The sequence below is a fragment of the Protomyctophum bolini genome (genome assembly GCF_963924005.1).
Source record: "Protomyctophum bolini genome assembly, chromosome: 9".
Taxonomy (NCBI): Eukaryota; Metazoa; Chordata; class Actinopteri; order Myctophiformes; family Myctophidae; genus Protomyctophum; species Protomyctophum bolini.
Window position 1 is genome coordinate 9,397,166 of NC_137870.1, and position 26,534 is coordinate 9,423,699.

Consider the following 26,534-nt stretch of genomic DNA (forward strand, 5'->3'; position numbering starts at 1 on the left):
TCTTCATTCTCTTTCAATTAGCTTGCCAAATAGACAGGCTTTATATTCTTCTTGTGTTCTCAGCTTTAATGAACCCTGTCGAGGCTTAGATACAGCCTGATGCAATGGTGCACACACTCATGTTGCATTAACAAACAACAAAAAGGGGCTCCGGGGTAGAGTGGCCGGTAGAGCGGCCGGATGGAAACCGCGAGGTTCCAAGATGTAACCCGCGCTCCCCCAGAGTTAGTGTATCAAGTGTCCTTGAGCAAGACTCTGAAGTCTGAACCCCTAATTGCTCCCAATGTGCAGGTTGGTGCCTTGCATGGTTTCCACCACCATTGGTGTGTATATGCGCCTTGAATAAAGGCACTATATGAATGCACCATTTACCATTAAACAATGTGCACAGTGCACACGCACGCACGCATGTGCAGCAGTGGCTCAGAGCCTCTGCCTGATGGCCTCGAAAGTCTAATATCGGTCCACAGGGATATCCCTTTGGTCTAGTGTTTAAGATGTTGGACTTTCACACGGGAGACCAGAGTTCGAATCCCAGCACACATGCACACACACACACACACACACACACAAATACCTGGGGGGCAGGTACATGAGAAGTTGTGCCCCTCGTCTCCCTGTCTGAGGTCAGTGCATGTTCCGTTGTTGCGACAAGGTCTGTGATGGCAGGCGTCGAACTCCTCACAGAAGATCCCCGTGTAGCCATCTCCACATTCACAATAAAAGGTGCTCTGGAAAGTCGCGCGCGCACACACACACACACACACACACACACACACAAACACACACACACACACACACACACACACACACACACACACACACACACAGTAACTACTACTGAAATGAGCACTTGAGCAGCCACGATAGAAAGAAAAAAAGAGTTCTGAAATAATGAGACTGAATATTGTGACACTGTTAAGAAGACATCCAATGTTCTCCAAGCCTCTGAGAAATGGCAAAAAAAAGATTATAATGAGATTGGGAAGAAATGAAAAAGAAACAAGAAGTAGAAGCAAGTTTGTTGGAGACTGATAGCAGCACACTCGCTACACTCTGTGTAACGAGTGCTGCTGAAACCAGGCTCAGCAGCACAATTAAAAGTTTCATGACATTAATTTTCATTTATATTTTATTTTTCGTGTTTCTTTGAGGTTTTATGACCTCAATTACACCCCAAAAAAACCCTGAACTTTATCAATTGCATTTTTATAGCGCTTTTCGAAGTGCTCAAAGTGCTTTAACCCATTCTGGACGGGAACCCCTTTTGGTGTTTTAACTAAGCATTATGTTATACTTTAGCTATTGAAAAATAGCAGATCTACAAGCTCATACGAGCTTGTAGGTCTGCTATATTTTTTTTATCGTAAAAATGCGGCACAAATCTTTGAATATATATTCTTTCAGAGCGAACGTTTTTTTTTTTCATTTCGACGTCAGGCCTAAATGCTTTAAATGGTTCATTGATTCATACATTGGCAGGTGATCGAAGCGGCGAACAGTGAGTGGACGCAATTGGGGTGCAATTGCATGCATGGGGCGGTATCCATCAGCAGGGACAGGGTAGCCTAATATTGAACAGGACTCAGGAGTAATAAGATGGAGGCTCTGTGTCCTCCCGGTGAGGCTCCACACTGCATGGTCAGTGAGCTAGAACGGTCACTGGCTCGCTAGCAGTGGCAGCACAGCGCCCCCTGTCTCTGGAATGCTCTCCCACGAACAGTTAGAGATGCCAACTCACTAGACATTTTTTAATCGAGACTTAAAACCCATCTTTTTTCCCTGCACTATGGTTCCCCCTAGTTCACTGAAATCATTCACCGTGCTCTGTATATTAATGGATCTTCTGAACGCATTTTTTACACCTATTTGTGATAACCTATAGCTGTGTCCTATCGCATGATACTTACTGTATGTCAGCCATGTGTACTGACACTGTATTATGCTTTACTTCTTCGCTATTGTGTTTTTATTGCTGTTTTTTTGCTGTGTTATTGTTGTGAAGTGCAGAGACACAATAAATAAAAATAAACTGAAAACTGAAACTGGGAGGGTACCATTACTAATTTACTAAATTGGGATAAAAAATAAAGAATATTAAAATAATATCTCTACGTAAAAGAAACCTGATGATTTTACCGCGTTTTTCAAAAGAGCAAACACGTCACAGACTATAATGCAGAATATCTCCAAGTCCATTAAAAAAAAGAAAAAGCTTTATCTTTAGATTGACGTTGATATTTTAATGGTAATTCAGCAGTAGAAAGAACAGATTTACTCTGCACTCTTCTGGTCGTTCTGTGCCATTTTGTTCTGTTCTGTTCAGTTCTGTTCTGTTAATGGTAATTCAGCAGTAGAAAGAACAGATTTACTCTGCACTCTTCTGGTTGTTCTGTGCCATTTTGTTCAGTTCTGTTCTGTTCTGTTCTGTTCATGGTAATTCAGCAGTAGAAAGAACAGATTTACTCTGCACTCTTCTGGTTGTTCTGTGCCATTTTGTTCTGTTCTGTTCTGTTCTGTTCATGGTAATTCAGCAGTAGAAAGAACAGATTTACTCTGCACTCTTCTGGTTGTTCTGTGCCATTCTGTGCCATTTTGTTCTGTTCAGTTCTGTTCTGTTCTGTTCTGTTCTGACACCTAGAGCAGAGACCGCTAGAGGTCTGCATGTCTCTGTCTCCATTTCTCTCCTGTCCATATGCCTCCCCTCAGACTGCTCGTCTCGCTTTAACCTAAAAACGGACGAAAACCAAATTAGGTGGCTCACTGAAGTCTATTTTTAAACATAAAAAGGTCACCTACAGTATGTGAACACGCAGTGACAAATGGCTACCAGTGTGCATTTGTACAGAAGAATGTTCCAAACCGTTCCTCTTGGGGATCAACAAAAAAAACCAGAACACGTGCATGTTGTAGCAGCTCTGTAGAAAGTATGACTTCTGGGTCCAGCTTAGTGACTTTTAACAGCAAACCGCCTCTTCTCCTGTCTTTCCATAAATACATACCAAAATACCATCTATCTATAAATGCCCCAAGTCTCTGTAAGTGTGTGTGTGTGTATGTACTCTATGTATACATTTGTAATCCACGTAACTGGAAAACCGTTGGACCGTTGACACATGCATTCCACACCCCCACAGGGAGTACATGGGAATGCTGGTGGTTGTCCAGAACCACTGCCTGGGCTCTGGACAGGACAGGGCCCAAATTATATCACCCCTATATCTCCATAATGGAGCTGGCCTGTGCCTCTGACCAGGCTCTGGACAGGACAGGGCCCACATTATATCACCCCTATATCTCCATATGGAGCTGGCCTGTGCCTCTGCCCAGGCTCTGGACAGGACAGGGCCCAAATTATATCACCCCTATATCTCCATATGGAGCTGGCCTGTGCCTCTGCCCAGGCTCTGGACAGGACAGGGCCCAAATTATATCACCCCTATATCTCCATATGGAGCTGGCCTGTGCCTCTGCCCGGGCTCTGGACAGGACAGGGCCCAAATTATATCACCCCTATATCTCCATTATGGAGCTGGCCTGTGCCTCTGCCCAGGCTCTGGACAGATCACCCCCCCAACGGGTTCAAAATAATCTCAGAGAAAAGTTTTTGAGTGGTGCAACCACTCCAAGGAACAGCAATGTCCGTGTCCGCCTATGTGTCGTTCACCTATGTATGTGACGTTAATGAGCACGAGTATGACTATTATTAGTACCAGTAGGGGCGCTGTTGTGCCATAAACAGAGAGAGAGATGTGTGAAGTGAGGAGTGCTCTTGTCATCGTACACCGTCATGGCGTAATGTTCGATTTGCACAGACACGTATGACGTAAACTCTCCATTCATTGTCAATGGGAATTTAACAAAAATGCCGATTTGCTCGTCTACATAAAAGTGCAACTTAAAAACTGGGGTGATACGCCTGAGTAGACGATAAAATGACCAGTGAAACATCCCTTTAACCCCTCGCGGCCTTGGTATACGTACGGCGGAGGACTGCGTGATGCACTTGCCCTTCCCAGAGCATTGGGGGTCGCTGAAGCGGCTGCCCGGCTCCATGCAGCTGCTGGCTTTGACCGTCAGGTTGAGACGCAGGGTGATGTCTGGAGCCGCGGGGGTGCCCACACGCACCACACCTAAACGCACGCACACGCACACGCACACACACACACACACACACGCACACACACACACACGCACGCACGCACACGCACAAGGTTAGGTTAGGGTTTGGGGTATATAGGGTGTCGGACTATTGCACGTCGGACTGTTAGTACGTCGGACCAAAGATAAGAAATGCAAACTCCTTTTTTTGACCAAGCAATTGGTTGAAATTGTCACGGTGTGAATCAATACGGTAGGACCCAAGTGCAGAACAGCAAGGCGCAGAGGCAGAGAAGTCTAAATGCTAGAGGGTTTATTCCACAAGGCAACATCACATTTAACATACAACAATGATCTGACAAAGGAAATGAAAAACCAGGGGAGTATAAATACACAAAGACACAGGTGAACTCAACAGATAATCAACACAATGATTGGCTAAAAGACTAACAAGACAAGGTGGAAACACTGGGGTAATCAGGGAACTGGTGAGACAACACAGGTAACAAAAGCAACAGAGGAAACCAAGGGACCAAAAATACTACAAAACAAAAGCACAACAGAAGACGACACATTACGTATCGTGACAGAAATAGGCTCTCCAGCCGTGCTGAAATAAGTGTGCTGATTAGACAGCGTTTCGTCAGAGCAGCAGAAGAATTTGCAATGGAACAAAAGCAAAACAATTCAAAGAATAAATTACATTTCCCTCCTGTGTTAATAGCTGAATAGGATGGAGCAGGTCTATGCTCCTGTATTTTAACATCAGTTAAATGGTGGTACTTATGGTGGTACTTGGAGAGCCAGATATTTTCTGTGGTGGTATTTGGTATAAAAAGGTTCGGAACCCCTGTTTTAGATGATCTATCTATGGTGCACAAGATGTGTCAAATAGTAAGGAAATATCTGCGCTGTCAATGCACCAGAGTTAAGAGAAGACTAACTAAAAGGGTTTTTAATCACAGTGTACAAACTGTGTGTGTAAGAAAGGAGTGCAAGATCATTTGGTATTTAGACATTGAGGGCCCTATACACCGGTCGGAAGATATAGCAATGTCAATTCCACTGTTTCACTGGATGTGGAGGAAGATGTATCGTCTAAAAGCCTCTCTAGCAGGCCTTAAGGCCCAAACCTTGCATCTGCTCGCTACCAAATGTTTGCGATTAGTTGCATGTAGTTGCATGAAACCATTATCCACAATGGCAGTTGCAATGATTCGCTTTGGTGTGACACATAACATTTGTGATGACGCCGTTTTTAGCCCAAGGTGTGTTTTTCGTGCAAAACCATTGCTTGGAATGGATTCAGAATCATGAAAACCCCCCTAGTTTGACATGGCACATGCTACTTGAATTATAATGAAATTTAGAACATTTTGCCTTATATTGGTTGTTGATGGTACCCCAACTTTCAGCAGCTGTCAAAAATTCCCCTAGGGTGGTTGAATAGAATCCAATGTGGGATACTGTTAGTAGACAACTTTACAAACACATTGGTGAAGAGAATTCTTAGTAAGAAATGTATTCCCAGATTTGACATTAATAATCTGAAAAAATATTCCCTCAACTTTGACCCCTCTGTCACATGGAACTATTTTGTTGTGCTGCTGCTGGCGTAGTGATACAGTTCCATGTGACAGAGGGGTCAAAGTTGAATGAAAGTTGCACTATAATGGTTGAAATACTGTAAGTCAACAATACAAATCATGCTAGTTTTGTGGATTTAATTTTAATGCGTGGCCCCCAGACCCCACAAAATGACCGGAACTCCTTAATATATTCATCATAACCAGACCAGAACTCCCACCACGGGACTCCACGCAGAAGACAACCAAGAACAACTCACCAGCCACTGTCAACTCTACCCCGACCTGACCATCTAAACTGCACTCTACACGCTTGCGTGTAGCGATGACCTTAGATGTTCATGCTGGCACCTCTAATGGCATCCTCCCAACAACCTGACCAATCTGACCATCTAAGCTAGATGTTCTGGTCGGCGCCCCACGTGTCATTCGTGCCCCTGACTATCTAAGCTGCACGCTACACGCTTGCGAGTATAGTGATGACCTTAGATGTTCATGCTGGCACCTCTAATGGCATCCCCCGCCCCTGGCCATCCAAGCCGCACGCTACACGCTTTGCGCGTGGCGATGACCTTAGATGACCATGCTGGCTCCCTTAACGTCCATCAGCGCTCCTTAGCGTTCCATGCTTCGCATGCGACGCACCCATAAACGACCATATACTCAACGTCTGTTCAATAAACAACCCTAAAGGTCCTTTTGTCTGATGCTTGGTCTTTCCTAGTGAAAACTGTTTTGTTGCAAGGAGAAGCGACTGGTTGCATTGGTGTGGTTTGTGCCGTCGAGGTCATGCTGCTCCTAAACACACAACGGGACATTTTAGCAGCAAAAGTGAAAATCATCATCATCCTGCCATCTTATAATGTGTAAGGTATCGTCGTGGAAATGCAACCTATACCTTTGATTTCTTTGTTGGGACCAACGTGATGGATGGATGGACTGACAGAATGACAGAGGGGCAGATCGCCATCGTCACCGACTCACCGTTAATGGGACCTTAAGGATGGCGATATACTGTAGTGAGCTAGTGCTTGTTATGCAGTATGAGAGAAGAGGCCCATAACGGATCAATTATTCAATCATTACACGCCTGTCCCATCAGATAAAGATGTGTGAGGAAGAGAAGTGATAACATCCAATAAATATTCATCGTGACCTCCTATAGGTTACTGTAGTGTGTGTTGCTTCTCCGCCTGGTGTCGGTTACAAAGTTGAGTGTGATTGCAACTGTGTGCACGCACATACTGTAGTTAGTGTGTGTGTGTGTGTGTGTGTGTGTGTGTGTGTGTGTGTGTGTGTGTGTGTGTGTGTGTGTGTGCGTGTGTGTGCGTGCGTGCATGTGGGAACACGTGCGCACGCACAGGCCTGCGGCGCCTCTCGTTCTATCTTGAATCAGATCAGACAGCTCACAGTCCTGGGTTAAAAATAGCCTCGTGATAAAGTGCCATTATTAAAAAGGGCCCGATCTGAGCCAATGGGCTGGAACCGCAGCAAGGTTGAGCCATCGACACGACACGACACGCGCTCCTCAGCCAATGACAAGGCTGCGAGTCCACCGTGCCCCTCCCCCTGAGGCCAGACAAAACGATACCCTCTACCCGATGACGTCACTATCCACACAAATGCCCAGTCATTGTTCCGTCCTGCTTAGTGACGCAGGCAGGCACGCACGTGCACACACACACACACACACACACACACACACACACACACACACACACACACACACACACACACACACACACACAAATGAATTGTTCCTTCTGTCTTTACTATTGGACTTGGTCTAGCTAAACTGCATCAGCTAATGAGGATCCTAATGAACTCAATGAACTCAAAACACACACACACGCATGCACGCACACACACACACACACACACACACACACACACACACACACACACACACACACACACACACACACACACGCATGCATGCATAAATAGTTCATGACACACATCTAAAGTGTGCAGCACAGATCAGAGGTTGGTATCAGGGATTAATTCATTCATGCATGAAGTATACATGGGCACAGCTACAGGTTAGCCATCACATCACTGCTCTCAGAGATAAGAGATGAGACAGAACCATGCTGACATTATGGCTGTTAACTCGCCCTTCGTTTCTCCTCCTCCTATCCGTCTCACACGGTAAAATCTTGTGATTTCATTTCATTCTCGAGTTCTCTCCTGCTTGTCTTTCCTTTGACATCTACGCAGTAAAATACTCTTATAGGGCACGGTCACAAGTTAACGCACTTTTATTCTACCCATGAGGGTGGATTCTGCCTGATGCCAATTGAAATGCACCAGGCATTGGCTTGAGGACAATGCCTGGTGCAGGGCGGTGTGACCATGCCCTTATGGCTGAAGTCACCCTGAACTTCACAGAGCATCAAATCTCGTACCACCCGTCTCAGTAACAGTTTCTACCCACAGGCAGTCGGGCTGCTGAACAGCTGACCTTGAACTGTATTGCACTGTTTTGTCACTTCACTTTTCAGTTTTTTTGTCTTTTTCTGCACTATAGATGTTTGTTTATATCCTGTGTATGTAAGACTGAGAGTGCTCTGAGAAAAATAATTTTCATTGTATTTATACTCTGTATCTATACACATGACAAATAAACCTGAACCTATGTTCAACTATGACATGATTCTGACATTTGCATTTCAATGGGAATGGAGCAGGTTTGTTTTTTTAGCAAATATTTGCAAATGTCAGCTAACCGCTCCGCGACACGCTGTCAGACATGCGCCTACACTATAGTATGTGGTATACCACACAAATAGCCCATAGCACACATAGCGCCCCCCCATGCCCTTAAATTCTACATTCATAATGCGCGTTTGGGTCTCATCACGCCACGGTTACAACAAAAATGATCCGTTTGGCTCTCGGCTCCAAAAGTTTGCGGGTACCCCTGTTTTACACTGCGTAGTTTCACACTGTACATCCTTCTGTGTCTCGCCCTCATTGATTTAATGCCCCCCATGCCAGGCAGACCTGCATGCATGGTGTTGCTCGGCATTGTGGGTAGACATGCCAAGGTCAGCGTCCAGACCAGACAGGCTCTTTATGACAGAGAACAGCATTAGATATGTAGAGCACACAGCCAGGGGTCACACTGCCCCCCAGTTATCCACCACAGACACACCTGCTTAATGCAACGCAATGTCTCAACACATTTTGTATGGGCAGCATGCTACAAGTGTGTGTGTTTGTATGGGCAGCTACAAGTGTGTGTGTGTGTGTGTGTGTGTGTGTGTGTGTGTGTGTGTGTGTGTGTGTGTGTGTGTGTGTGTGTGTGTGTGTGTGTGTGCGCTTGCGTACATGAATATAACTTCTCTCTCTCTTTCTCTGTTTTTATAATAAGAGTATTTGGATAAGACAATATTCTGCTAGTCATTTGTATCTAGAAAATGTCAACATCATCTTGCCTTGGTTTAATCTCCAGGAGAAAATAGCTTTGGAAATCCAGCAAATTGAAATTTGAGTGGAAATAATAATTATTAATAATACTAATACAAGAAGAAGAAGAAGAAGAAGAAGAAGACTTGGCAATTAAATGTCTGCTTAGATGTGTAACTATGCCTTACTGAGGAAGTAGTTGTGACCCAGGGGCAGGGAGTGGTCTTAGATGTGTAACTATCTCTAGGAGCTTCAGCCTTACTGAGGAAGTAGTTGTGTCCGAGTGGCAGGGAGTGGACTTACTGAGGAAGTAGTTGTGTCTGAGGGGCAGGGAGTGGACTTACTGAGGAAGTAGTTGTGTCTGAGGGGCAGGGAGTGGACTTACTGAGGAAGTAGTTGTGACCGAGGGGCAGGGAGTGGACTTACTGAGGAAGTAGTTGTGTCCCAGGGGCAGGGAGTGGACTTACTGAGGAAGTAGTTGTGACCCAGGGGCAGGGAGTGGACTTACTGAGGAAGTAGTTGTGTCCCAGGGGCAGGGAGTGGACTTACTGAGGAAGTAGTTGTGTCCGAGGGGCAGGGAGTGGACTTACTGAGGAAGTAGTTGTGTCCGAGTGGCAGGGAGTGGTCCGGCACCACCAGTCCGTCCGAGGCCTGCTGAAAGGCCCCCGCGGTCCCGTCCGCCACGGAGGAGCGCTGGAACGCCTCCTCCCCGACGCGCCACAACACCGGAGCCCCGCTGGCGTTCACCACGATCCTGGAGGAGGGACAGACGGAGCCATGAGATACGCAGAGAGAGGGATTCATCAGCAAGGCTCGTATATGGGTGTGTATTTATGCTGTGTTTACATATAGTCATACAGTACTACCAGCAGCAGTGTAACATCATCCTGTGGTGTGTGTGACTGTGTGTTACTGTGTGTTACTGCGTGTGCATGCATGTGTGATTATCCCATTTAGGCCTGACCTCAACATTTAAAAAAAAATCTTCTAAATCCTCCAGTTTTCTGAAATAAATATTTTCAAGATTTTTCAAAAATAGCAGATCTACAAAGCTAAATTATAACATAATGTTTAAAACGGTTGAAACCCCACATAATTGATAGAAGAGATTTTTCTATGGATTTTGTTACCAATTGGGTATGCTAATTAACATACTAATTAACCCTGAAGAACACAGCGGTGGAAGCCAGATATTGCGCCCCCTGTGGTCAAGACTAATTTTTACTTCGGTCTGACACTGGGCACTGAGAGACAGACACATAGGTCTTTTTCTTTTTGTATACATATATTATTTTTTTATCCCACGATTTTGTAACCCATTTTTCACCCCTGTGTCAATCATCTAATGTGATCCTGGGCTCTACACACCCTCCGCCAACCTGGGGAGAGCAACGGACTTAACTCATGCTTCCTTCATGCTTGAGTGTCCAAGTTGCTCCTTTACACCTGACATGGGGGAGTTTCCCTGGTTGGACGTAGCGCGTGGAAGGAACACGTTATTCCAACCAGTTCCTTTCCCCTCCATCAGGCGCCCCGGCTGGCCAGGGGGAGGCAGTTTAGAGACCAGAATTACTGCATGTTTTTGTGAGGGTACCTACCCTAGGGGACACGGGGAGAACATGCAAACTCCACACAGAAAGGCCCTTTCGCCAACCCCGCCTTCGGGTATGGGCACTGTCGCACTGATGACTGCAGTGTGTGTATTTTTTAAGGTGGACAAACAGAACAGATCAGTTGATTAGCACACAGCTGGGAGGAGCCACGGTGAGTCACATGACACTCCTCTTTAACGAGGGACACCATATAAGGACATCCACATTAAACTAAAGGCATTACCATTGCATAATCCACTGTCCTGTATTGTTAGAACCCCATGAGGGATGTTGATGGAAAGGACATGTGAGCAAAACTCTCCCCTGAGTAAATAAAGAAAGGTTAAAACCACAAAATGCTGTACTAGTAAATGGTGCATTTATATAGCGCCTAAAGGCGCTTTACATAGATTATGCATTACATTCACCCATTCACACACACATTCATACACCGATGGCGGCGGAAACCATGCAAGGCACCAACCTGCACATCAGGAGCAATTAGGGGTTCAGCGTCTTGCTCAAGGACACTTCGACACTAACTCTGGGGGAGCCCGGGTTCGAACTGGCAACCTTGCGGTTCCCATCCGGACACTCTAGCCCTGAGCCATATAATCTGATTTTTGAGACTTCCCTCTCCAGAGCAACATTAGTAACTTCCTCCTGGGGGATCCCGAGGCGTTCCAAGGCCATTTTGGAGATATAATCCTCCCATCTGGTCCTTGGTCTGCCCGGGGGTCTCCTTCTAGTGGAACGTGCATCAAAGAGAAGCCCAAGAGGCATCCTTACCTATAAGAACCACCTAAAAGCTGTCTCCTTTCCAAGCGAGGAAGCATGCAGCGACTGGCCGAGTCTCTCTTGTGTGACTGAACTTGTCACCCTATCTCTAAGGGAGATGCCAGCCACCCATCACAGAAAACTAATTTCGGCTGCGTGTATCTGTGACCTTATTCTTTCTGTCATGAGTCATGACCCACAATCCATGATGAGAGGAAGAACGAAGATTGCTTAAATATTAGTTTATTCATTTTTCAGTTCTTTAAAAATGCTATACTTACCATACAGTACTTTGGCGTGCCCAAAATACTGTATGGGTGTCAGCTTGAAAGTGGTCATTCAAAAACAATCTTACTTGACGGTGGTTTCTTCGGGTACGTCCAGTGACAGGGTCAGACTTCCTGATGTCAGCTCACACAGCTCGGCACTCACACAGTGCAGCCCCTCAATGACCTATACCGCACACACAGAGAGAGAGAGAGAGAGAGAGAGAGAGAGAGAGAGAGAGACTTGAGACTTGTCAACATCAAACAAGTTATAACTGACCTGAGGGAACATTACATTGATTTTACAATATAAATTGGGGGTCCCAGAGGCTATAATACATGTCAAACTGGGGGTCCTTGAAATTAAACGGGTTTGAGAATTCTCTTATGGGGGTCCCTGGCATATCTCTTCAAATGGGGGTCCATTTAATGGGGGTCTAAATAGTGTCAATTTGGGGGTCCTTGGCATGAAAAAGTTCAGGAACCACTAAGACAGAAAAAGACCAAAAATATCATAAAAAATAAACCTTGTGCTGGGACAGAAAATAACCTAAATCTAAATGTAACACTGATATATTCCGTCTATATCACACCCCTATACCCTAAATAACCTAAAAGAAAATGTGCATCTCAAAGTATATTAAATGTGTGTGTGTGTGTGTGTGTGTGTGTCACAGTTCCCTCACCCTCTCCTCTTCCCAGGACACCACCAACAGCCTCTGTCCAAGCTTGGGTTGCCACGGCCGCAGGGTGGGAGGCGCCCGGGGGGCGGTGGTGGACGTGGGGACCGTGGTGATTGGCTGCTGCGTTGGAGTGACAGCGGCGGCCGCCGCCGCGGTGACGGACGCGGCGGGAGTGGCCAGCTCCGGGGCGGGGGGGTCCGTGGCGGCGGGGGGGTCCTCCCAGGAGGAGGAGTGGGGGTCCGATAGGGTCGGGACGTCACAGTGCTCCCCTTCGTAGCCCTCGGCGCAGTCGCAGGTGTACGCTGCAAGGTTATTAGAGTTATAGCTTTAAACTAAAAGCTAACAAAACATCTTTAACTGAACTAAATAAAAAATATAAACTAGAAACAATAACTAACTGAAGCTGTATTGTGCGTTTACAAAACTAGCTGAAATGATTGATGAATGAAACTAACTGAAACTTGTAGTTTTCGTTTTTTGGCAATTTATTTATAAGCTTAATCTGTAAACTGAATCTATATTTTTATACTGTAAAACTCTCCTTCTATTTTTTTTTACACATTACACAAAAAGGCACAAAATATTTTCAGATGAACGTCTGTGGACAATTACATATTCATCTGGGGTTCCTTGACGTGAAGAAATGTGGGAACCGCTGGTTTAAACAACATTAGGAAGCAAGCCCAAATAAGCAACTACTGTACACTTCAAATAAGCAACTACTGTACACTTTAGAATCAAGCCCAAAAAAAAACAAGTCAAAGGTTGCTTATAATAAGCAGGCATGGCAACACTGCCTGAAGGAAGCAAAGCACACAGACAAGGAGCCCCAGTATATCTTGGCGGGGAAAAAGGTGGATAGGAGAGGTTAGCGGTTAGCGGCACTAAAAAAAACAACCTATTCTAACCTTGGTACGCTGCCTCCCCTTCTTCCTCCTCCCCGCCGTCGTCGCGGAGGCTGCAGTTGCCATGGAGACAAGGTCTGCTGGCACAGGGGTCGCTGAAGAACTACAAAGAAAGGAGAAGAAGAATATCTTACAATAAATGCACCACGTCTCTCTCTCTGTGTGTGTGTGTGTGTGTGTGTGTGTGTGTGTGTGTGTGTGTGTGTGTCTGTGTGTGTGTGTGTGTGTGTGTGTGTGTGTGTGTGACGTGTGTGTGTGTGTGTGTGTGTGTGTGTGTGTGTGTGTGTGTGTGTGTGTGTGTGTGTGTGTGACGTGTGTGTGTGTGTGTGTGTGTGTGTGTGTGTGTCTGTGTGTGTGACGTGTGTGTGTGACGTGTGTGTGTGTGTGTGTGTGTGTGTGTACGTCTGTAATCTACGTAACTCGAGAACCGTTCGCCCCACCGACTTCAAATTTGTTCCACACCACCACAGGGTGGTGCAGCGGACTGACCTCATGCCTCCTTCTACTCATGAGGAGTCCAAGCTGCTTCTTTGCACCTGACAGGGGGGAGTTTCCCTGGCTGGACGTAGCGTGTGGAAGGAACACGTTATTCCGACCAGTTCCTTTCCCCTCCATCAGGTGCCCTGGCTGTCCAGGGGGAGGTATAGTTTTAGAGACCAGGATTACTGCATGTTTTTGTGAGGGTGCCTATACCCTAGGAGACACGGGGAGAACATGCAAACTCCACATAGAAAGGCCCTTTCGCCAACCCCGCCTCGGGTATGGGCACTGATGGCGGAGGAGAGGACACACCCCCAGCGCCCATAGCGGGAATCAAACACACGGTGGGGTTGGATACATGGTTGTCCAGAACCACCACAAAAGGCTCTGGTCAGGCTCTGCCAGTGGGCCTAATGAGCCTAGAAGTCACCACACCTGTAGAATCCCCAGCCTCTGCCTCAGCCAATTGATTGCCATGCCAACCCCACACCTGTCATTTGATTATCCAGTCCACTTTTCACAGTCAGTTTGCACTCTTTCAGACACATGCAGACAGACAGATATCTCCATATACAGGGTAAGGGCACAGACAGAATCTGATGGTTTGACAATGGCCATTGCATACTAGGTTCCCAACTTGCATCGTTCCCAAGTATGCCGGTGGCCGACGGGCACAGGTCTAGTAATAATAGATACATAAAGGAATAGTTACACAGTTTATACTTTGCCAGAGCCAGGAATTCGGCTGAAGCTTCTTGTAAAATATGAACACAGAACACACAGACACGCATACTCCTTGCATAGTCCCCAGTGAATAGGCATTTGGTGTTTAAATATCTGGATGTATTGTAGACTTTGTCTAAACAATGGACGCCACTCGGTGGCCAAATAAACTGATCACAAATCGACAAATCTTTCAATAATGTTGAAACCGTTTAGAAGCCACTTTTCCAGTGCAATAATAGAGCATACATTTTGCATTTTATAAATCTCTTCCATTCTAACCTAACACACACACACACACACACACACACACACACACACACACACACGGCTCAATGACACTATAGTCTACTCTAAACTAAAGTAAACGTAATTAACATAATCAAAATCAGACCCAAGACATTAATTTGTGAAACAAAACAAAAGTAAACCTAATCTTTGAAGCAACCAGTCAGAAGCTATACTGTACATGAGAGCAGCACAGATGATTTGATTTCAACCCCTTTTTCTTCCAATGTAGTCATTGTTGTTATTATGTTATTATTATGCCAAATCCCTGATTTCCCCAGACATCCTTTCTGTAGTCATCACTGCAGAGCTGACCCGTAATGGCTGGTTGGACCTGGATGGATGCTATTGAAACCACATGCCTCTTCTGACACACTTGGAATCACTTTTAACTGTAGAATACTACAGACATCTTCAATTGAAAGCATATCGTACCATTACTGTATAGCGCACGCAAGCACGCACGCATCCCTAGTCCCAGGTCATGGCGTGTGGAGCGGCCGTGACAGAAATGTGTCCTGACAGCCCTGCTCTGTGGTCCGTGCATGGCTGTCGGCATCAATAATTGAATGGTGTATTTGGAGGAAAACATATTGGGCTGTTGTAGGTCAAAGAGGACAAAGGCTTTTGAGACTCAGTGTTCACTACGTTTTGCTTCGCTGCCTTACAGCATAAAGTTTCTTCTTCTTCTTCTTCTTCTTTTCTTCCACGAAACAATTAAAGCAAAAACGTCAGCAGGCATGATGCAGTAGACCTGCAGTTCCAGCATGGCTCTCCTTAAAGCACACACAGCTCTTTAAACCAAGCCACCAAGCACCAGAGAGGGAAAAGGCAGCATCATCATCAACAACAACAGAAGAATGGTATTATTAAAGGATGTTGCCTTGTGCCGTTATTGTGCCGTTATTGTGTCTCTGAATTTGATGTGTGTGCGTGTGCATGTGTGTCGTGTGTGCAGCACGTGTGTGTACACGTTAGGACAGGTGTGTATGGGGCTTCTATTAGACGACACACTGCAGGCAGGCGTCTACTGTACTGCTGTGCTCTTATCACGGTGTTGAATTAAGCAATAAGCCACGAGAGGTCTCAGGTTATCGGGTATTTTACAATGGCTGGGAGGCGTAGGCAGACCTGACGCTCAGCGGAGGGTCTTCTACCTCCCAGCCAGTGTAAAATACCCGATAAGCTGGGGCCTCTCGTGGCTTATTGCTTAATTCAACACCGTGATAAGAGCACAGCAGTAGCTTATTGCTTTTCTAAAACGGTTACAAACATATAGCAATATTAAATTCACAAAAATAGCTACTCTTTGCGCCACCAGAGCGAGCCACATCACTTCCTGTCCTTTGTTTTGCTCAGCAAGTATGTGACAGGAGAATAGCGCTTGATGTCTTTACGGGGCTGCCTGGAGCCACACATTCACAGTGATATAAGCAGGCGGTGCTTAAACGCCCGCATGGCATGGGTCCGTAAGGCAATCAAGCGCTCCCCTTCCCCAGTACAGCTACAGAGATGCGGAATCAGCTGCGAATGATATAAAGTGATTGAAGGTGTGGGTTATCGGTGAAATTTACAACGGGGGGGGGGGATGACAGATGCAGTAAAGGCCGTCGGGATCGGGAGTAGAACCCGCGGCACACCGTCAGACTTGGACTACTGGCCAAGGTGCCTGGACCGCTGAGTCACGGCCCAGGGCGAACCACCTCTCCATAGGTACACTGGAGTTATTATAAAACTTCTTATCACAGTGTTGAACCACCTCTCCAGGGACACTGCGGAGTCATAAAACTTCTTATCAAAGTGTTGAACCACGTCTCTAAGGCACACTGGAGTTATCAAACTTACAGCGAGAGTGCACAGCAATATGTTGTGGTTCATTTGACTCAGATATGTTATCAGAATCTAGCCGTTGACCTTTTTCTCCTGGCGGTCAACCTTCCTTCAGGCTTCAGTACATCTTTTACTCACTTCAGCACCGCCACACTGCAGAAATACTAATCCAGTAAGAATACTCTCGAGGATTAGAGTTGTACTGTAACTCTGATACAACTATAATTTGTACTATATTATTATTACTGTACTATACTATTATTTGTTATAGTCTTTGGTATGATGCGACTCACAGACATACAGTAGGCTATTACACACGCACATTTAAATGTAAAATGGTGTATTTATAGCACCTTAATCCAAAGCGCTTTACATAGATTGTGCATTACATTCGCGCATGCACACACACACACACACACACACACACACACACACACACACAGTGGTGGGAACCATGCAAGGCACCCACCTGCAAATCGGTAGCAATTAGGGGTTCAGTGTCTTGCTCAAGGGCACTTCGACACTGACTCTGGGGGAGCCCGGGTTCGAACTGGGAACCTTGCGATTCCCATCCATGGGCACTAAGTGGGCACTCTACCCCTGAGTGCCCACTTAGGCAGCTTGTCGTCATTACCTAGCTACCGTAGCCATGGCAACACCGATATCTTGATCATTAGGGGAGAGCTGAGAAACTATTAGCAATATATAGCATTCTGCTGAGTGATCATAACCTCATAGTAGCCAATAGCCATATCATACTGTAGAGCTGTGTTTGTGACCATGTGTGTACTTTCAAATCACTGTCTATATATTCAAATAAAGAATAGGCTACTCCTCACACTGACTGTTGAGCTGTGTGTGTGTGTGTGTGTGTGTGACGTATCTGCGACCGTTGGTCACAGTTTACTATGAAAACCTGCACCAGGCATCAGTCACACTCAAACCCTGTACACTCAAGACACGCTCCATATATGGCCAGTACAGTACAGTACTGTAACCCTTAGATCTCCATATATGGAGTTGACCTGTTCTGACATTCCATATGTTGATCTGACCTCATCAAACCCTGTACACTCAAGACACGCTCCATATATGGCACGTGTCATGGAGAAGAATGGATCATTACCTAGATCTGCATACAGTATATGGAGCCGGCCAGCAACTCTACATCTGACCTCACGGACACCAGATTAATAGTTTAACTCCTGCTTCTTGACCTCACGGACACCAGATTAATAGTTTAACTCCTGCTTCTTGACCTCACGGACACCAGATTAATAGTTTAACTCCTGCTTCTTGACCTCACGGACACCAGATTAATAGTTTAACTCCTGCTTCTTGACCTCACGGACACCAGATTAATAGTTTAACTCCTGCTTCTTGACCTCACGGACACCAGATTAATAGTTTAACTCCTGCTTCTTAACTGCGCCGTATTAAGAAGCGTCTCGCCCACAAGCGTCTTACTGGTAGTATAATAATGCAAAATACAGTAAAGAATTAAAACAAAATGTAGACATAAGAGAATCAAGGATCAACTTTACAATTACATACATACATTATTGATGTGTTGCTAGTATAGGGAATGATACATATATTATATAACGGACATTATGTTTAGTATGCACTATAGTCATTCCACATGTCCATTTGCTGAGTTACTTACTATATAATTCATGCCGTTATAAATGAATAAACCTAGAGATTAAGTTGCTGCTCTAGCTATGATGACACCATGTGTCATCTGTTTCATCTTCACCTCTCCAAATGTATTTCTGTTAGACTATGCCGATCTCTCTCCTCTCTCTCTCCCCCTCTCTCTCTCTCTCTCTTTCTCCCTCGCCCTCGGTCTCTTTTCTCTCTCTCTCAAATGCTTGACTCATTCAGTCTCTGCCAGCTTCAAATGATGAAACCAATAGCTTAAAAAGCATATATGCACCTGCATAAAGTCTGTGGCAAATCGAGTTTAATGTCGTTTAATGCAATCAGGACAAAATCCTATCCAACGACAACAAAATATTCTTTAGTTTGGGATCTGAGAGGCTATAAAATCTCATCAAATGGTGGTCCGTCCGTGGCTCAAATGCCGAATAAATAATTGGTCCTTGATACGTAAAAATCCGATTGACACCAACTCCTAATCTCACCTGCTTGATTCCCCTGATAACAACTCCTCCCTTATCTCCACCTCTCTAGCTAATCAAGGACGATATTTAAACCCAGCTGGGCGCTCCAGCACTCGTGCACAGTTTTTTCACATCCCACCCCCACCCCTTAATTCTCCCCCTCATGCACTTAACCATCATTTTCTCCTCAGGCACGCACCTGGCTAACTCTCTCTCATGTAATCCATTCTCACGCAGGTCCTCCAGTGGGGCCTCGGTCACATCAGACCACCGAGAAATCCTGGGCCCCAAAGCCAAAACCCTCAGGGCCCCCGCCCCGCCACTGTTGCCCCCACCCCCCCCCACCCCTCCTCAGCGTTCGTCCACCCATCTCCTCGCCACCTGCATTTACCTGTCATTGCGCAATAAACTGTTCCAACGTGATTCTTGTTTGATGGTGTGATCTCTACTAGTGAACTGTTTGTATGTATGGGGCCTCCGTTTGCTTTATGTAATTCTTGTAGGAGCAATATAAATATAAACATGAAACTGGAGAGAAAAACCATAGTACCAGAATTCCAGAACTACTGTGTAGCCTGCAGAAAGGCAAGCGCACACACACACGCAAACACGTGCGCAGGCTCACTGATCATATATCGACAGGAGTGAAGTGAAATACATTACACCGCTGAGCTTAGGGAATTACTACCATTAAGAGCCAGGGAATAAATACACTGCAATTATACAATCACTCTCACAGCAAATATAACTACATCAGGTAAACCGAGCATTCATACAGTCAGCAATTATGAACAGGAGCGACGTTATGACGTTAAGGCGGATTTCAATCTTAATGGTGACCGTACAATTTAGAACGAGCAAATCTTTGAATATAGTAGAATTTCTACATTTCATAGAATTACTTTTAATGGTGTGACTTCACGTTCTCCTTCTAGTGAAAATCATGCATTGTGCTGTTATTTTTCCCCATCACCAACAAAAGAATTTCCCCATGGTGATTAATAAATCATGGTGCTCTTCTTTATCTTGTGACTGAATTCACTCATATTTTATTTATTGTATATATTTATTTGTTAATATTATCTGTTCTCAGGGAACTGGAATGTGGCCTGGCTGGTAATAGAGAAGGCATAGTGTTGGATATGCCTTGTCTATTTCCAGCCAGGCCACATTCCAGTTCCTTTGAAATACAATAAAAAGACTCGTTGCTGCCTGGAAGAAACCACGTAACTCCATGTTTTAGGTCATGAATAAATCAATGTTATTGATTATTGAACACCCTTTACGTCTGTTTTTTTTTGTTTTTTTCATAATAATAAAAAACGAAACAAACGAGAAAGGTCCACCGACCAGAAGTCAAGGGTTGACATTCGTCTATAACTTGACACAGCTATGCTAAGCTTTGACACCCAACGAGGCCAGAGAGTACTGCAGGTAATCAGCCCACTGATTACTGATTAGTGGGAGGAGGACGATGGGCAGAGTGGGAGACGAAACAGCATAACTGCGCCGTCCGACGGTGACCCTGCACCTCCTATCTAGCACGACTGAATCCCTACGTCCAGCGTCTGTATGTATGGCTCGCTAAGTGCTTCCATGTCAATCCAGAATACAGTCAATAAAATACATACTGTATCTCAAGCGGAAAGCTCAACAAGTAGCTGTGTGTCGGAACATTCATTCCGACACACATGGGAATGAGGCTATAACACACACACACACACACACACACACACACACACACACACACACACACACACACACACACACACACACACACACACACACACACACACACACACACACACACACACACACACACACACACACACACACACACACACACACACGCACACACACGCACACACACACACACACACACACGAAGGCAGATATACTTTGACCACTGGCTGTGTTTTGTCCATGCTGGGCCAGGTTGTGTGGGCGCTCTATATAGTCTGTAATCGGTCCAACGCATCACGGAAAGGGAAACACCAACAAAGCTGGGTTGAAATCGCAGAGGTAAAGACAGTGATGACGTATACGGTATCTTAGGGAGCATGCAAGGTGATCACATGATGACGTATACGGTATCTTAGGGAGCATGCAAGGTGATCACATGATGACGTATACGGTATCTTAGGGAGCATGCAAGGTGATCACATGAAGACGTATACGGTATCTTAGGGAGCATGCAAGGTGATCACATGATGACGTATACGGTATCTTAGGGAGCATGCAAGGTGATCACATGAAGACGTATACGGTATCTTAGGGAGCATGCAAGGTGATCACATGAAGACGTATACGGTATCTTAGGGAGCATGCAAGGTGATCACATGAAGACGTATACGGTATCTTAGGGAGCATGCAAGGTGATCACATGAAGACGTATACGGTATCTTAGGGAGCATGCAAGGTGATCACATGATGACGTATACGGTATCTTAGGGAGCATGCAAGGTGATCACATGAAGACGTATACGGTATCTTAGGGAGCATGCAAGGTGATCACATGAAGACGTATACGGTATCTTAGGGAGCATGCAAGGTGATCACATGAAGACGTATACGGTATCTTAGGGAGCATGCAAGGTGATCACATGAAGACGTATACGGTATCTTAGGGAGCATGCAAGGTGATCACATGATGACGTATACGGTATCTTAGGGAGCATGCAAGGTGATCACATGAAGACGTATACGGTATCTTAGGGAGCATGCAAGGTGATCACATGATGACGTATACGGTATCTTAGGGAGCATGCAAGGTGATCACATGATGACGTATACGGTATCTTAGGGAGCATGCAAGGTGATCACATGATGACGTATACGGTATCTTAGGGAGCATGCAAGGTGATCACATGATGACGTATACGGTATCTTAGGGAGCATGCAAGGTGATCACATCACACATTATGATGCAATTCACATCACATGAAACACGATCTGCTTTGCTCTCATTTCACACAGCAGCACCATGATGATGCAAGACATGAAAATTAAAACTCTTTTTTTGGAGGGGGGAAGAGAGAGTTCATACAGGATACAGGATAACAGTGTTGATTTTGACTGCAAATTTTGTTTTGAGTTTTCATTTAGTTTTTTTGTCACATTTTAGTCACCTGGAACGTTTTAGTGTTAGTCTAAATCATAAGATTTTAGTCGACTAAATCTACAGTTGATTTAGTCGACTAAAATGTATATTTGGCAGACCTTATAATGCCGTCGTAATGGCTGATTTTACACTTTCTGAAATAGCAGTTCTACAAAGCTCACAACGCGTTGCACTGTCTGCGACGCGCTGTGATGGTCTGCTATTTTCAGCATGCAACCAAGTGTAAACTGAATTGTGTCTTTTACTTATACTGGATCTCTTCTCCACTCTATAGTGCCTCCCTAACATTTTAGTCTAGTTTTTTAAAAGAGCAGTCAACATTGAAACTGGAATATCCTACTATACATTTTAACTTGAAAAATGTATTAAAAAAAAAGTATTAAAATAATTGCCCCGGATAAATGTTTGGATTTGAATGACTTTTGTATGGAGAAAAAAAAAGGAAGAACAAGTGTCAATTATATATTTTCTTTATACACCCTAAACATAAATTGGTTTGTTTAACACAGACTGCAGGATTAATCCTCCAGGCCTGACGTCAAAATAAAAAAAGCGCTCGCTCTGAAAGAATAATTATATATTCAATGATTTGTGCCGCATTTTTATGATTTTTCAAAAATAGCTAAAGTATAAAATAATGCTTAGTTAAAACACCAAAACGGGTTCCCGTCCAGAATGGGTTTTAAGCTCTGTTCAGGGGGAAATTACAAATACAAGACAAACTTTAATACCTGCTAGGATATCAGTGATGCTTGGCTGCGGACGGGGAATAACAGTGTGCTGTGAATCTCTAGGACTGCAGTTAATTGAGAAGCTGCCAGTCAGTCAGTGCTCCAGACATTGCTGCGGTTATCACTCATTAAGAGTCTATAATGATTAGACTCATCAGTCAGACAACCACAGACCATGAAGCTGCTCTCATTAGCGAGCTGCCCGTCAGCTGTGTACACGAGTGCTTTTAATGACATGGACATTTTGGCTCTTCTACCTGCGACACTTTCCTATTTTCAAAGCATGGGATGGATTGGATGGGGTGGATGACACAGCTGGCAGGGACTTGTAACGCAGTGGTTCCCAAAGTGGGGTCCGGGGACCCCCAGGGGTCCTTGAGGGAGTTCCAGCTAAATGTTAGTTTGTAACCTAAATGGATTTGGTTCCATTTGTACATTCTCAGAGTTAAATTATCATTGATTTTACAATATAGATTGGATGTTAGGTTCTTATCTTGCTTATGATCCTTGATGACTAGTTCTATGTAAATACTGTAATTAGCTCTGGATTAAGAGTGTCTGCTAAATGCCTACATTGTAAATTGGTGTAGGCTGAGATGGCACTAAAGGCCCTGAATCATCATCTGAGCAATGGCAGTCCTCCAGGTCCTTATTGAAAATCACTATCCGTATGAGTCTCCCCAAGTAGACTCAACCGCAGAGAGAGAGAGAGAGAGAGAGAGAGAGAGAGAGAGAGAGAGAGATTGATTTTTTTTCAACTCTTCCCTCCATACCCATTTTTATTCAATTGCAGCCATTTTAGAGTATATATTGAAGCACAAATTTTATCCATTTTCAGGTATTTCAGCAATTTCATATCCTGATGCTGGGACAGGCAAAGCTAACGCACATATAATGTCCCCCAATCTTATCCAACGACAACAAAAGAATGGTGGTCCGTAGGCTCAAATGCTGAATAAATGATGGGCCTTGATATGAAAAGGGATGAAAACCACTGCATTACTGAATGGTCTGTCAGTCCATCCATTACATTACCGTAATCTATCTATTGTATGAGGGGACCCAGTGTTTCTGACACCTGAATCGAACCCCAATATTCCAACCTCAGAGAGGACACACTAACGGCCACGGAGCTCTTCAATATCATGATGAATTGATTGCATAGGCCATAGGGCCTAAATGGAAACATTTGTTGGTGCTATCCCTTTTGAACGGAGTGTTTGACTGTACTCTGTTGCTGGTTTCACATTTACGTTCAATAAACTATTCAATCAATCAAAAAAAGCTCCATGGGAATAAATAAAAAAATCAAGCACTATCAAGAGGTCCTTTAAATCTATTAAAACTATCACTGTCAAAGAAGTTCAGCTCTGGTATAACTGAAAATAAGCCTTTTAACCCATTTTGACCTGAGATCAGATTAAAAAAATGTCTGACAGTCCTGACAGTTTTCTAAAAAAGCTGTTTCTATGTCAGTCGCCCTTCGATTTTTCAAAAATAGCAGACCTACAAGCTCGTAGCGCGGCACTCGGTGCCGCGCTATGAGCTTGTAGATCTGCTATTTTTCAATAGCTAAAGCATAGCATAATGCTAACACCAAAAGGTGTTCCCGCCCAAAAAAAGCCGTCTAATAAACTGAGGTATGACATTCCAAGGTTGTTCGGATATAGAATCTCCATCCACGCCACATGCCAACACAACGACGTCACGTCACATGCATTCTAGAGTGTATTATACACACACACACACACACACACACACACACGCACACACACACACAGAAATATATACAGTAAGAACAGTATAAGAACAGTGGACCTAAGACGTCCCTAGCAGATTATGGAAGCAAAGAGAAGAACAGATGAGCAGGAACAAGCATGCATCTCATATTATATTGCACACATACATACAGTACAGTCAGTCCCTCTGAGACATTATTATTATTTTATGCAGCTAAATGTTTTGTTACCGAGTCAGGCAGAAAAGGTCATAAATCACCTGCAAGCTAAATGCACTTGATATATTTATTTATTTATATTCCAATTCCACTGAGAAATAAAACAGTCTTATTGTGGTTGTGGGTGCTGGTAGGTATAGCAGGTGTTTTGCTGCACCGTTTTAAGACCCAGCAGCCTGTGGCTATGACAGCATGACACAAACAATTTGTTTGCGTACGTGATCTCTCCGAGTAAACAGCCTTTTCTCTGTGTTGTTCTTCTCTAGTGCAGTACGTAGTACTACGTACCCGCATTGTCAGATGGAGCAAGTATGATGACAGTTATATATAGTGCTGCACGGTTCTCGCTTAAATGTGAATCTCAATTTTTCTTCCTCCACAAGGATTGAGATCACGATTCTCTCACGATTCTCATTATTTCCATGAAAATATTTATTGTCTTTAGTCTGTAGTTGCCGAACATTTTAATACTACATTCAAAATGTGGCACCAGCTGGCTGTGGCTTTAACCCATTTTGAGCTGAGATCAGATTCTAAAAATGTCTTCTAAATCCTGAGTTTTTCAAAAATAGCAGACCTACAACACACACACACACACACACACACACACACACACACACAATTGTGGGGCGAATATTTTTGGCATAATGTTAAGGGTTGTGACAACATGTCACTCTGTGATGCGTTCTGGGCATTCAGATTGGCTCTTTATTTTCTGTGAAAATATTTAGTGTATAATAATGGGAAAATAAATAGGGGGCCTTGAGTAGAGCCAGACTCCAGTGAACTATAAATACAGGGTAAAATTGGTTAAGAGTTTGTTATATTTAACTTAGTTGAAATGGAAGGCAAGTGGAGACCAAAACAGTAAATGAGAATGAAAAGGGTGATGTGAGCTCATGACTGAAAGAATAAGGTTGCAGCTCTCTCTCTGCTGGAGCTGTTGCCCCGCGACCTGACTACTGATACGATGTCAGTGAGAGTTGTAATGAGGAAACGTCAGACTTGAAACGCGCTATATTTATGTAGCTTGTGAATGGGCAGGCAGGTCAGATGCAAATGCCTCCCGTTCGTCACAGAGACAGGAGTCTGAATACATTTCAGGTATTGGACATAATGTAGGTAGCTGTCAAGCACTATATATTCATTCAATGTGGTGATAGCTTTATGGTACTACTTTAAATTCAACATATAAATCAAATCATGCCTTTTTGAACATCTTCCACGTTATGAGCCAGTGAATATAGTGATAGGCGCCAACGCTGGTATAATCTGACAGATGATTGAGAAAATCGCAGACACGCCGACACACCTTCCACAACAGGAGATGATTGTGATAAACAACTTGTTTATCACGATTCATGAAACAAGTAACATTGCATCCTTGATCCTACAGAGTTATGCGTTTGTGACGTTCGATGTTACTCTGTTTTTATTGGAAGTGAAATGCATGCTGGGGTATGGAAATACTTGAAGGTTTAGCCATCTAAATAATCTTTACATAATCACAGAATTTCCCAAAGCACGCCATGGTTTGCTAGCTAGATACTTGAATGGACTCCAACTTTCAGAGACGTGAAACTTTTGCTTGATACAGTATGCAAATCAACACTGTGAACTTTATGTCACCTTCATTTTATTTTATTTTTGTCACACTACGACGCTACTGCGTGATTATGCAGTTGAGTCTTAGCAATAGTTAGACAAGCGTTTCGGCTATTATTCACTATGCAAGAATAAAAACTACAGCAGTTCCTGGTGTGTGTCGTTATTTCTACTGCATGATTTGAACGGGTAACGCAAACATGAGTCAGCGGGCGGTGGTCACAGAGAAAAGCATCCATGCAGCGACGCTGACTGCACACAGAGCGATATATTATATAGCTCTCTGCGTGCCGTGCGAGGCAGAGAATCCCTTTTGGTGTTTTAAGCATTATGTTATGCTTTAGCTATTGAA

At 44.3% G+C, this 26,534-nt stretch overlaps 1 protein-coding gene across 1 annotated transcript in view; it reads right to left on the reverse strand.

Moving 5' to 3' along the window:
* Window positions 1-26,534, reverse strand: part of dner (delta/notch-like EGF repeat containing) — a 62,460-nt gene that overhangs the window by 17,750 nt on the left and 18,176 nt on the right. Inside the window, exons 2-7 of the mRNA XM_080771669.1 lie at window positions 13,325-13,424; window positions 12,420-12,718; window positions 11,823-11,920; window positions 9,689-9,852; window positions 3,985-4,133; window positions 578-731 (exon numbers count right to left, since the gene is read on the reverse strand). Coding sequence (XP_080627795.1) covers window positions 578-731; window positions 3,985-4,133; window positions 9,689-9,852; window positions 11,823-11,920; window positions 12,420-12,718; window positions 13,325-13,424 — 964 coding nt within the window. The remainder of the gene's footprint in view (window positions 1-577; window positions 732-3,984; window positions 4,134-9,688; window positions 9,853-11,822; window positions 11,921-12,419; window positions 12,719-13,324; window positions 13,425-26,534) is intronic.